General features: G+C 44.4%; 1 protein-coding gene and 1 long non-coding RNA gene across 3 annotated transcripts in view; one reads left to right on the forward strand and one right to left on the reverse strand.

Moving 5' to 3' along the window:
- The window catches only part of LOC109203200 (uncharacterized), a 25,285-nt gene continuing 11,242 nt past the window's right edge, over positions 1-14,043 (reverse strand). Inside the window, exons 3-4 of the long non-coding RNA XR_002063131.2 lie at positions 5,454-5,681; positions 1-231 (exon numbers count right to left, since the gene is read on the reverse strand). This is a non-coding gene — a long non-coding RNA (uncharacterized LOC109203200). The remainder of the gene's footprint in view (positions 232-5,453; positions 5,682-14,043) is intronic.
- The window catches only part of syde1 (synapse defective Rho GTPase homolog 1), a 13,800-nt gene continuing 6,550 nt past the window's right edge, over positions 6,794-14,043 (forward strand). Inside the window, exons 1-4 of one of the 2 annotated variants that reach the window (XM_005471492.3) lie at positions 6,794-7,051; positions 12,023-12,285; positions 12,896-13,373; positions 13,456-13,794. In XM_005471492.3, the coding sequence (XP_005471549.1) occupies positions 6,967-7,051; positions 12,023-12,285; positions 12,896-13,373; positions 13,456-13,794 (1,165 nt within the window). In that variant the 5' untranslated portion in view covers positions 6,794-6,966. Of the gene's footprint in view, positions 7,052-12,022; positions 12,286-12,524; positions 12,636-12,895; positions 13,374-13,455; positions 13,795-14,043 lie in introns of those variants that run through there. The other variant, XM_025909750.1, reaches the window with a different exon arrangement.

Consider the following 14,043-nt stretch of genomic DNA (forward strand, 5'->3'; position numbering starts at 1 on the left):
ATCATATTGTTCATTTCTATAAATATATGCTTTATTGTGAGGACACAAAAATGAATTTAGTGTTTAAGAGTGATCCAGAGGAACAGTGATGCATCCAGCAGAGGTGGAGATGAGACGGTGTTACATGAAAACAGGAAGAACACTTTAAAACATGAAGAGGACGAGCGGTTGCTGTGCAGGGAAGCAGGCTGGTGACGTTTCCTGAAACTGCTGTGTGGAGGACCGTGGAATCTGAGGGTTTGATGAAGACGTTTCATTGACCGACTTTTTAATTTCAAACATTTAAATATAAATCTAACAAAATAAAATTCACTGCAAACAGAAAAAAAAACCCACACACTGTCTCCCTGTTCTTCGTCCCATACTCTCTGTGAAGACTCCTCTTCATGTTTTAAACAAGCTCAAAGTTTAGCACTAAAACACATCAGTTTGGCAACGTTGCTCACGTTTGTGCACTGAAATAAAACTGCAGACAAAACATTTGGAAACCCGAAACCCAATTAAATCCTCATTTGTCCCAACACAAGCCCCGTGTCCTGCACTCTTCCTCAAAGTGGGAGGTGACCATTTGTAATGATGTGATCAGCTTCAGGACCACTCACTTTCTTCAGACATCGTATGAAGAACTTCACATGAAAAGCTGATCAGCTGACATCACTGCTGGCTGAACTCTACAATTTAACGTTTAAGTCAAAGCTTCCCCTTCACAATAAAAGTCCCCATCTCTGTCCTGATGAAGAGGACAAAGAGACATTCAGAGGACGAGTTAGCAGAATACAAACTGAGGACAGCCGGGTTTGGACATCTGGACCTACCATTCACAGCTGTATTCATTAACCTCGCTGTCAATTCATTAAAGAAGCGTCAACTTCCATTAGCAGCAATTAAAGAAGCGCACACACGGTAATCGAGCCTGATGGGCAACGCGCCTATCAGGCCAGACTGAGGATCAGTGACCTCACACACAAGGTGGAGGATTTTATAACTATTATTATTATTATTATTCATTTTAATCACTTTTATAGTTTTGATTAGGTCATTACTTCAACAATAATAACAATTATTTTTATTGTTATTTTAATACATTCCTTCATACTCTTTAAGGTGCTGTGAGTGGTGTTTGTGAGGAGACATTACGCCCCCTGCTGGACAAAAACTTTATTTCCTGTTCTACAACATCATGAGATGTATCTCCAAAAGTTGAATCTGTTCATCTGGACGTAGCGTTTTGTGGGCGAAACATTTCGTCACTCATCCAAGTGACTTCTTCAATCTCAGCTGACTGCAGGTTTCCCCAAACCTTATAAACAGGCCTCACAGCCCATTGTTCCTTCAGTGGGCTGGTTTCAGTCATTATGCAAATGTACTGTTTATAAGGTTTGGGGAAACCTGCAGTCAGCTGAGACTGAAGAAGTCACTTGGATGAGTGACGAAATGTTTCTCCCACAAAACGCTACGTCCAGATGAACAGATTCAACTTTTGGAGATTTACTTTCCTGGATGATTGAGAATGCATCAAGACATCATGAGATGTAATTATCTACACAAGATCACAAACGTTTCTTTTTAAATCTAAAACAGGACGAAGAAACAGAAAGTCTGTGTTCAAATAAAGTATATAAACATCAAGTTTATAAACACATCATTCAACTGTCAGACGAAAAATCTGAAAATCCCAATCAGGTGACCCTCTATGAGCTCTATGAGCAAGCCTACACCTATTGCAGCATAACTAAGGCAGGATTCAGGGTCACCTGACCCAGCCCTAACTATATGCTTTAGCAAAAAGGAAAGTTTGAATCTTAAAAGTAGAGATAGTGTCTGTCTCCACAGATTTTACAGATTATATTTCAGTCAACTTTAGATTTAATCTCCTATAATCTTGCGATATTTTGTGAACTAAAACTAATAATGATATATGATAACACTTCAGTTAAATTATGACTAAAACTAAAATCAACAGTTTTATGGTGGCTGTTGGGACTGACTTCAAACCATCTGATGGAGTCTGTCTCCATCTGGAGGAGAGACATGTAATTACAGGTGGAGAACAATATCAAACTTATTTTGGCAGCTGGATTCACAAACTCAGACATGAAACATGCAAAACAAGGTGGCAGCTTCCAGTTTGCTTTCCAGTTTCCAGTTTCATGACACAGACACTATCTCTACTTTTAAGATTAAAACTTTCCTTTTTGCTAAAGCATATAGTTAGGGCTGGATCAGGTGACCCTGAATCCTCCCTTATGGTGCAATAGACGTAGGCTGCTGGGGGATTCCCATGATGCACTGGGTGTTTCACTTACTATGTGTTAATAGACCTCTCTGCTGAATCCTACTTGTTGTTAATCTCTGGCTCTCTTCCACAGCATGTCTTTATCCTGTCTTCCTTCTCTCACCCCAACCGGTGGCAGCAGATGGCCCCGCCCCTCCCTGAGCCTGGTTCTGTTGGAGGTTTCTACCTGTTAAAAGGGAGTTTTTCCTTCCCACTGTCGCCAAAGTGCTTGCTGATGACAGATCCTACTCCATGACACTTACATTTTTATTTGTGCATCTCTGCTTAATCAGAACTACTATTAATAAATGCATGAACTAGTTTTTCAGCGTCACTCTGAGACAGGATATTTCTAATTTTAGAGATGTTTAGAAATGGAAGAAAGCAGTCTTACATATTTGTTTAATATGTGCGTTGAAGGACATGTCCTGGTCAAAAATGACTCCAAGGTTCCTCACAGTGTTACTGGAGGCCAAGGTAATGCCATCCAGAGTAAGAATCTACTTAGATACCATATTTCTAAGATTTTCAGGGCCGAGTACAATAACCTCAGTTTGATCTGAATTAAGAAGCAGAAAGTTAGCGGCCATCCAGGTCTTTATGTCTTTAAGACATTCCTGCACTTTAACTAAAAAAAAATCACCAAAAAAGTCACAAAAAGCATATTGATAATTTTCCCCCAGGCATAGTGGATTTGGCTCGGTTTGTCCCCAGTTTACCTTTTTTATTTTCTTCTGACCACTACTCCTGCTAGGGCCTTCATCTGGATCAAAGATTTCTCCAGGACCCAGGTCAGACTGACTACTTTCAAATATTTACCTATTGCTATTACACACTGCGTTGTCTCACTCACAGCGTGACTATTATGTAATTTCTTCTTCATATTCTTCTATTGTACTGGCAGTTGGCAACCCATTTAATTAGAGCAGGTAGTTATACTGCCCTCTAGTGGAAGAGAATGTAATTGTTCTGTCTGTTACTCACACTGGTGACTGAGAGCAGCAGTCTCCAACCCCCGGGCCATGGACCGGTACTGGTCCGTGAGTCATTGGGGACCGCTGGCTTACAGAACTAATCAGGTGGAACCAGATAATCTTCCATGGCACACTTATGTGCCACGGCACAGTGGTTGGGAAACACTGGTTCAGGTAGCTGCTCTGCTCTGTGTTGGTACAGGGCATTGAAGATGATAACAGTGGGTGGATTATATTTGATGCTTCTTTGCTTTCCAGCTACAGACCCATCTCAAAATTGCCTTTTATTGCCAAGATTTTAGAAAAGGTTGTGGCCAAGCAACTCACGGTTGTTCTAGATGAACATAACATTCTTGATAAATTTCAATCTGGCTTTCGTAAGGCTCATTCTACCGAAACTGCACTTCTTAGAGTGTCTAATGATATTTTGATGAATTATGCTGGAGAGTGCACTGTTTTGATGTTTGATGCTGGATCTGACCTCTGCTTTTCACACTGTTGATCATCTTATTTTGTTAGACAGATTAAACCACTGGGTGGGTGTATTGGGTACCCCATTGGAATGGTTTAAATCCTATTTGTCTAATCGATCTTTCTCTGTGGCTACCTCTAAGTTCAGATCCTCCGTCAGCTCTCTCGCCTATGGGGTGCCTCAGGGCTCTGTCTTGGGACCGTTATTGTTTCTGTTGTATTTACTCCCTCTTCTGCAACTTCTTAGCTCTTTCTCTGATATTTCATATCATTGTTATGCAGATGATATTCAGCTATATATCTCTTTTAGGCCACCTGATGTTTTTAAGCTCCAAATCTTGCAGTCCTGCTTAGATTCCATTAGATATTGGATGGCTGATAATTATCTTCAACTAAATGCTGATAAAACTTAGTTACAGCACTTTCAGAAAGACATCTACTGTGATGAAGTCTACTCCCCACTGCTGTGTAATCAATTATTGTAAATGTAAATGTTATCAGGAAATGATCAGACAGCAGAGGGTTTTCAGGAAACACTGTTAAATGTTCAGTTTCTATGCCATATGTTAAAACAAGATCCAGAGTGTGATTAAAGTGGTGGGTGGGTTCTTTTACATTTTGAGAGAAGCCAATTGAGTCTAATAACAGATTAAATGCCATGTTGAGGCTGTCATTTTTAGCATCTACATGGATGTTAAAATCACCCACAATAATTATTTTATCTGAGCTGAGCACTAAATCAGATAAAAAGTCTGAGAAATCAGACAGGAACTCATAGACCATAGATGATAACAAATAAGGGGATGGGGTACACAAAAACACCACTGTGTGTTGTAACAGGAACAGGAAGTGGCATGCTACTTGCCCAGAGAGTGAACGCCAAGTGTTAAAACAGGTTCACATGGAAGAGGCGGGGCTGTCAGCATCTAACCAATCACACATATGAACAGGTGTCCTAGAAGGAGAGTTAAATTAGAAACTTACGATTGTCCATGTGTCTGTGTGTGTGTGTGTGTGTCCGTCCATGTGTGTGTCCGTCAGTGTGTGTGTGTGTGTGTGTCCGTCCGTGTGTGTGTGTCCGTGTGTGTGTGTGTGAGAGTGTGTGGGTGTGTCCGTCCGTGTGTGTGTGTGTGTGTGTGTGAGAGTGTGTGTCCGTGTGTGTCCATGTAGATTCGTGTGTGTGTGTCCATGTGCGTGTGCGTGTGTGTGTGTGTGACAGACTAATCGAGTGACTGATTAAAGACCAGCTGTGATGCTCTGAGCTGTGGGTCTGATACACAGCTGCTCTGCGTTAGGATCAGATATTCATGCTTATAGAAAACAGAGTTCTGTGAGATAAAGAATAAAAATCTGTTACTCATCAAACACAAAGACTTTGGACCTCCTGTTGAGCTGAAGGAGCTGCAGAAGTGGTGACGCAGTTTCCTGAGATCTGATTGGTCAGTAGGGGTGATTTCATACCTGCTGATGTTCACATAATGTGTTATGATTTGTCTTTATCTTTAATTGTAGATTTAAGTTTGGTGCTGGTTGTTGATGGTCACCATGACACAGATGAGTCAGCTGATCGATGAAGATTCAGAAAACATAGTGTCAACAAACACTTTCTGGTAAAGAAAATAAACTTCAGCTGTCAAATTGTTTGAGGGCCGTTGAGGCAGCCTCAAACAAAGAGGAGGGACAGGTGAGTAAGGAGGCCCACAGGCTCACCTGCCTCTGAGTGGGTTAGATACCTGGTTACAGCTCTGAGTGATGTCACCTCATTGGCTGTCTGCTGTCACATGGGATAGCTCACTGAGAGCGTTGGGGGTCTGGAGATCCTAGACCCCCAAACACCTTAGTGCTGATGAAGAGGAGGAAGCTCTTTGCCATTTGTCTGGTCTCTGCTTGCAGCTCCATGTCCAGACCTCAGAGCTCTCCTTCCTGTCGCATGGATGTTACTCCTCGCTCCTTTATCTCCACTGAGACACAGAAATAAAGGATTTACATCAGATTTCGCCTCCTGCTCAGACGCCTAATGTAGGACTCAGCTTCCAGCACAGGTGAGTTACCTGCTGCCTGACAGGCTCAGCTCCAGACAACAACTCCAGACAAGCCTGCAGACCAGGACCACCCGATATAGGAACAGTTTCTTTCCCCTCGCCATCTCCCTTCTAAACAGTTGACCTGTCACACTGCTCCCACTGCCAGACTGCACCTGCACCTTATGTACATTCTCTAGTATTCATTCCACCTCATTTCATTTCTGTATTTTATGTATATAAGTTTAAATTGGTTATTTATAGTTGGTTTACACAGCTTTGTGTATGTATGTGTAATGTATATATAGACACATGTGTGTTTGTGTGTGTGTTTTACATTGCTGTGCTTGAGAGCCACCATCTACTGGAACCAAATTCCTTGTATGTGTCTGCACATATACTTGGCCAATAAACACGATTCTGATTCTGATTCTGATGCAGTACGGCTCACACAGGAAGTGAGTTTACTTTGGTTACACCTGTGAATGCAAGCGTGAGGAGACTCCCTCAGGTCACTGGGAGGTGAGGCGACACTCCAGCTTTCACTCCCACTTTGTGTTTTACAAAACTAAAGAAACCAACAGAGACCTCCAAAGCTCCTCCTCCTGCACCTCCACCTGGTTTCACCTTCAGCCTCTTTGTTCCGGTTTCCTTCCAGCAGAGGGCGCTAACAGCTGAGTCGTGAGTTCAATCAGTCCGATGTTATTTCTTACAGATCAGTAGATGGACAGAGTGCAGCGGAGTCCTGGGTTTTGGATTCAGGGCTTCTCTGTGTTGAGTTTACAGGTCCTCCCCATGATTTGGTTAATGACCCTGAATTAGACATTAGAAGAAGACGAGTGTCACCGATGAGGCGGGAGTCACCCTTGCTGCCCGTCAACATGAGTGTTAAGAATCACTTAAAATCATCAAGTGAAGAGAAACTGAGCACTTTGTTTGGAGCGGAACTACGCCTCCCATGATGCCTCAGTGCAGCTCTCCCTGTGTCCCTGCAGAGGGAGGAGAGTGGGAGGAGGAGCATGGGGCGGAGAGGGGGCGAAGGGGGAGTTTGGGAAAGAATGCGAGGAATTCATTTCCTGTAGAACAGCTCTGAGAACGAAGGAGGAGACGAGAAGTCCAAGGAGAAGGAGTTCTATCTCCTGCTCTCCTGCTGGATTACTGACTCCACTCTCCTCCCAGCACCTCCCAACTCAGGAGGAGCAGGAGGAGGAGAGGGAGGTGCACGATGGCTGAGCCCCTGCTGAAGAGGACCTTCTCCAGGCTGAGAGGCAGAGACAGAAGCCGCAGGAAGACAGACCCCAAACTGAGCGGTAAGCAGCTGAAACTCACTTTTCCTTCACTTACATGCAGCCTGTAAATGCCTCACACTACATTTAATGTCAGGATAAAGTTTATGAAGTGAGGGCAGTGAACACCTCACGATGCCTTCACGTGATGAAGCTGCTTCCTATCGCAGATTAAAGGCTCGTTCTGTGGTTTTATCTCGCACTGTGAGCATGCTCACTGCAAGCTTCCTGCGGTGTTCCAAAGTTGAATCTAAAGCTGCTCTCATCCCTGTTGTGGGCGGGAAACTAAAGCAGAGGACCATTCGTATGAAAAAGTTAATTTAAATAAAGTTCTGCCGTTGGAATCAGCGTTGACCTCATGACCTCAGGTCGCATCTGATTGGGCAAACAGTGTCTGATCAGAGCTGAAGCAGAGCACAGGGAGAGTCTGTGTGACTTTTCTGTTTTCCTCGCAGCCTTCGTCAGGACACATGACTCTGATGCTCTGTGTTTGCATTCTCAGCAAAAAGTGGAGGTCAGCATGATCCGTGGATGAGCAGACGACCTCGTACTAACACGCTAACAGAGGCCAAGGTCGGCATCCTCATCTCTGCTGTCCAGTCCTCAAATGTTTCAGGGTCAATGTCCACACGTTTCCAGTCGACGTGGTCACCCAAACCATTCAAAACCATCAATCTATATTAGACACGATCTTTTCACTCACATACCGGTAATCACATCAACAGCTCACTGTGTTGGTGAGTTTAACTAATTGGTGTGTGTTACCTGGCTTCATGGACAGATAGAGCTGCGTGTCATATCTGCATAGCAGTGAAAATGTATGCTATGTCTTCTAACGATGCTGCCTAGGGGAAGCATGTATAATGTAAACAGAATTGGTCCTAGCACTGAACCCTGTGGAACTCCATAATTAACCTCAGCATGTGAAGAGGACTCTCCATTTACATGTACAAACTGGAGTCTATTAGATAGATATGATACAAACCACTGCAGTGCAGTACCTGTAATACCTAGAGCATGTTCTAATCGCTCTAATAGGATATTATGGTCAACAGTATCGAACGCTGCACTGAGGTCTAGCAGGACAAGCACAGAGATGAGTCCACTGTCAGAGGCCATAAGAAGATCATTTGTAACCTTCACTAAAGCTGTTTCTGTGCTGTGATGAGCTCTGAAACCTGACTGAAACGCTTCAAATGTCAAACACATCTGATGTTGTGTTGTCTGTTTCTTATAAAGCGTTTTTCTAATCTGAGCACTCAAAGCACTTTACAAAACTTGCCTCATTCACTCAAGCACTTTTTACTGTGTATGTGTGTTCTATCTAACATTCATGCTCTGATGGATCTATCAGAGAGCAACTCCGGGTTAGCATCTTGCCCATGAACATTTGGCACGCAGACTGGAGCAGCCAGGGATCGAAGCACCAACCTTCAGATTAACAAATGATCTGCTCTCCCTCCTGTGCAACAGGCTTGTGTGACATTGTGTGTTGCTGGAGCTTGTTTATAAAAATTTTCTCAGCTTGGAACAATAAGAAATAAGAGTGCACTTTCCTGTGACTGGGGGTGTAAGAGAAGGTGAAGGTACACCTGCACAGTACACTTCTACCTGAGCCAATCAGCCGTCACGTCACATCTGAGGGAACTCAGAGTGTTGATTTGCTGTGCTGTTTTCACTAATATGTACGTTAGATCCTTTTGTGAATGCAGTGTGTGTGCACGCTGCAGAGTTGTGCTCTTGCATCAGAGACTGTGGAGAGGAAAAATGTCGCCACATGACCTCGGTTCTCTGAGAGAGTCCTCAGCGAGCCTCCTCAGTGCATGCTCAGACCTCCTCCTCACTTTATTTTTAGAGCAGGTCTGCTCTGGATCAAGACTCTGGGCTCAGGGCCGAACTCTTACACACACACAGAGCAGTGACGTCTTCTGTTTCTATAACAACAGACAAACAGCCAATGAATGGACTGAAGGCTCATGATGTCACTGCGATGTCACTACTCAGTGCCATGTGAAAACATGATGTCTTGAGCCCAATTTCTTCTGTGCAGACCTTCATGCAGGTGCATCACGAGTTCATGGCTGTGTGCTCTTGTCCTGCTGTTTCATCAGCAGTTGCAGCCAAAGAAATGAAGTGCTGAGACTTTTCCACTCCCGAGTCCTCGCTCTTTGTTGTGGCGAGGGGCAGACATATTTTTTCCCTTAAGTTTTCCATTTCTTTGTTCTTCCGCTCATGTCCATCCTGATCCTTCTACTGATCTCTCGCTGACATTTGGGAGTCCTTACACTAAAGTGATGATCATTATCCTGGAACTGATAACTTCTGAAAACGCAGAGGTAAAGCTGTAAGTACACAGGAGGAAGAGATGGTGCGCCACAGACCGATCACTGACGCGACATGTAGTTACACTTCAAAGTAGGGGCACTTCAGGTGAGGCCGTAGATCTCCTGCTGAAGTATAAATCCTTAGTAGGGTTCAGGGTTCAGACTGAAACAGTGTCACAGGTTCTCCTCAGTCCTCGTTTGAAGTCGCACGTTGTCAGCTTTCTGTAGAAAATCTGGCTCAGTTAGCCACTTCCTGTCATTAGGCCTGTGTGTGGTTTCTTCCTGTTTATCTCTCTGGGATGTTGAGTAAAAGTTTCAGATATGAATCTCAGTGAACACGATGGCTTTACTTCACATTAACATTTCAAACATTATGTGTAAGGACTTGTAAAACCACGCAGGTGAACATGTTCATATGCAGACACAAGGATTAAACTTCACAGAAAACGAGTTCGATGGCTTCTTCCTTCAGCTCACACATGCTCACATACACGCTGCGATTCATGGAGTGAGCCGGAGTGAACACATTAAACCAGTGCGGAGGTTAGTTTGATGGTTTGAAGGTCATCCTGAAACTCACTCACTGAGTTTCTGATGTAAACATGTGGGTCAAAGGTCATAGCTGAAGCAGACAAAAGGTCAGAGGAGGATTTTCAGAGAACTGTCCCTTTAAGAGCCTTTAAATGAAAGTGTCTGAAACACATCAGTTTGTTTAGAAAGTGTGTGTGTGTGTGTGTGTGTGTGTGTGTGTGTGTGTGCGTGTGCGTGCGTGCTTGCAGGCTGTAATGAATCGTGAATAGACAGCAGTGTATTTGGTTTTAAACACAGAGACTTCATTCACATCTGCACAGTCACAGCTGTTTATTCACCCTACCACCCCCACCACCCCACCCTTCACCCTAACTCCCCCACCCCCGCCCCACAGTGGTCGCTGTTTGTCGGACCGTTGAAATGAAAAACAGATGGACTATTATTAGCGCTCACACTCTGGTCCTGCCTCGCTATGATGACAGGAAATGAGGGACAACCTCTGCAGAGTGTCACTTCCTGTCTGGGCCCGTTTTCAGTCCAAAGGTGCTGTGCCAAGAACACAAGGAGAACAGCTAGCCTTCATGTTGTAGCTTGGTCTGATTCAGTCCACCTTTCATTCTTTAAAGTGTAAAACAAATGCATTGAAAGGATCCCGTGTGTGCGTGAGTGTGACGATGTTTTAACCTGCGAAGTGAAAGAGAGGGATCCTAACCTCCAGGAGGGATTTCTTTAGTTCATCCTACTTTAGCTATGATCCTGATGTCCTTTAGGACTTTGTTTAACTACAGTTTAACTACAGGAAACCACACCAGCTGATAACTGACCCTCGAGAATACTCGAGCACCATCCAAACCACTTTAAAACAGTCTGAGGGTTCCTGAATGCAGTCCTGAATTCGGACTTCTCTTAGATTCTCTTGGTGGGGGTGCATGAATGCAGAGGACACAGGTTAAACTGCTGACTTTACCCAATAAGAAGGCACAATGCTGGCATTCATGGTGTTTAACAATTTCACACAAACAAGTTTAACAAATGAACTCAGAACGTCACATTTACAGATGCTGAAACACACACACAGAAACAGAGTGTATTCATGCAGCTCAGACACCTACTTTGCAGACCGTCACGAGGATCACACACACACTCACACACACATGCGCACACACACACACGCACACACAGGGTCTGCGCTGAGGGCTGGAACAGTAATCTACATGTATAGGATGTGACAGAGAAACGTTCCACTTTCCTTCACAGCAACAGCTGATCATATGACCATCAATAAGAAATCAGACCTTCAGTCAGAGCCTTCTGCGCTAAACTTCATTTTATTTATTCAGCTTCAAATCAAAATAAAAGTCAGCTGAGAGCGCTGTATATGTCAAAGTAAAAACCCTGTAATATTACAGAGAAACTTCAACATATCAGAAGGCTGTAGGTGTTGCAGACCATGCGAGAGTTAGAGGAGTCATGAAGACAGACAAAGTTGTACTTTTATTGACTGACTGCAGGAAATCCCAAAGGTAGATCATAAAGTCCAAAAACAGAGGAAACTGAAAGCTAGAAACACATACTGACTGGAACATAATGCTAGCAGAACACTGGGGTAAGGGGAACAAATGTTCTGATGAAGGACAGTGACAGGAGGGTAACCAAGAGGAGACAGCTGTGCAGATGGAGACACAGCTGAACCAAATCACAGAGGACTGAAATAAAGGCACAAGGAACACTAACTCTCAAAGCAAAAGAGGAAGTGAGCTCACTAAATGAGGACGACACAGATACATTAATGACCAAATACAATAATAATATGCAAAGCAAGGCAACCAGGAATCAAAATAAAGTATTTCTACAAACCAAAACTCGAAAGTCCAAAAACTCAAAAACGCTGGATAACCTGACACAACCATGAGACAAGAGCAGGCAAGCAACTGTCTTAGCAACAGTGGGAAAGAAAAACTTTTAACAGGAAGAAACCTCCGGCATAACCAGGCTCAGGGAGGGACAACCACATGTGGAAAAATTTGTTTTACTTCCTATCATCTGATCAGCGTGCAGATCAAACTCATCCTACCTCACCACTTTGATAGCACCAAACGCACATATCCAGTCCATAATAATAGCTGTTTGTTTATTACAGAGGCTCCAGTCCGGCCCGACAATATCTTCCAGTCCTCTTCCTCACCATCGTCGCCAACACTTACAGACCCTGACCCCCCATCGCCTCCTCGAAACCATATCACAGTGGCGAAGAAACAGCAGTGGGCGCGTCAGGGCTCTGCAGCTCCACCCACCTTCTTGACTTCAAGCTCCACCATCAGACTGTCAGACCAGGAGAGACCCACAGGGATATCTCAGGATGCATCTGGGCAGGCCTTGAGCCATAGGCTGGTGCAAGACAAGGTAATAGCACACTATCTATATGACCGAGCCTTCACACTGCTATTCTTCTTTGTCCCTTCTTTTGCTTATAGTCAGACCTTTACTGCTGCTTCAGTTTTTGTTCTGTCCACGATCTTTGTTCTTGTCCTGCTAATAATTGGACTTTATCTTCCTAGTAATCTTTAGTCTTTCTACATCCACTGCTAATCCTTAATCATTGTTCTTCTCCTGGTAATCCTTAGTCTTTGTCCTCCTGGTAGTTCTCTATGTTCTCCTCCTGGTATTCCTCCAGCTACGATGTCCATGGTGGTTGGGTCCCTTGTTCTTGTTCTGCTGCTGCTTATTGAACCCTTTCCTATGTCTCAATTCAGGTACCTTTATTAATACATTCCCATGTATTAAAACAATACAGAGCGTGCACTTATTTGTGTTGGGCATGGATTTTAACAAGGAAATGTTAAACACAGAAATATGTGCACTTCCCAGAAATAACAGTTGCAAGGTTGTTGGACAGAGATTATCCTGCTGGTAGATGGACACCACCTCCTGGATCTGATGGTGGTTTGACTCCTCATTCTATTCCTTCTCTCCTTTCAGTGATATGTCCACTCCTTATTGTCATGGTTTGCAGATGCAGCAGTGTGCTGACAGGATGTGCACCAATCTGGCCTGGGATAAGACCAGTGCCTCCTGTGTTAGTACAACAATGCAACAGGAATCCTATTACCCAGCAGGGGACCCCACTGAATCTCCCTCCAACTCCGTCAGTGCCAAGCTGTCGGGCCAGCGTGCCTACCTGCAGAGCCTGGATCGCAGCAGCCGAGCCTGGGTGCTTTCCTCAGGAAAGACTTCAGATGAAGTGTGCGACCCTCAGGAGGACAGTGGCAGCAACATCTGGTACAACCCGATCCCTGAGGAGGAGGACTTAGGAGGTGTACGCCAGGAAGAGGATGTATGGAAGCGGAGGGCAAAAAAAGATGAGCCTAGTGCTGGAACAGACATTGGCGGAGGTTGTAGCAGTGACAGTCCACTGGAGGACTTTCAGTGCTCCAGCCTCCCCAATCCAAGTGTCAGTCACCATATCGATGACATCAAAGCAGAAAATACAGGTAAGACTTCCTGTTTCACCTGCTGTCATGACATTGCTCAGGTTTTGTCTTCATTGGCATTCTTCATCTCACCCTGTTTCAGACTCTCCTCCAGACTCTAGTCCCGCCTCCCAAAAGAAAGGGGGTGTGTCAGGCAGTATGATTGACAGGTTGAGGTCGCCTGGTACGGTAAGAAAACTCTCTCTAAAGATGAAGAAACTTCCCGAGCTGCGCCGGAAACTCAGCCTCCGCTCATCTTCTCGGGCCCATCGGCAAGCAAATGACAATAGAGGATGCGGAGAGGAGTCGGCTGGTAAGAGCACGGCATCATTATTGGCGCTCTCCAACCAGAACGTGATCAGCAAGTATCATCTGGACAGCACCACCTCTCCAGCCCGACCACAGCGACGGTCATCAAGAGGACGTTCAGCCAGTAAAGGAGGTAAACCGCTCGGGGGGGGGAGAAGAGGTTAGCTCAGATGTAGAGCAGGAACTGTCATGGCTCTGGGCAGGATTTGGGACTAAACTGATACTGAGAATGAGTACACAGTAAATACAAAGCGTCTGTGACTGTGTTTCACAGAAATCTGTGTATTTTCCTGATATTTCTGACCTTGTCAGAACCACATTAAGGTCATGGATTCCATCTTCATCCATTTTCAATAGAGTGTGGGGAGTCTCAGCCTCTAAG

The sequence above is a fragment of the Oreochromis niloticus genome, linkage group LG8 (assembly GCF_001858045.2).
Source record: "Oreochromis niloticus isolate F11D_XX linkage group LG8, O_niloticus_UMD_NMBU, whole genome shotgun sequence".
Lineage (NCBI taxonomy): Eukaryota > Metazoa > Chordata > Actinopteri > Cichliformes > Cichlidae > Oreochromis > Oreochromis niloticus.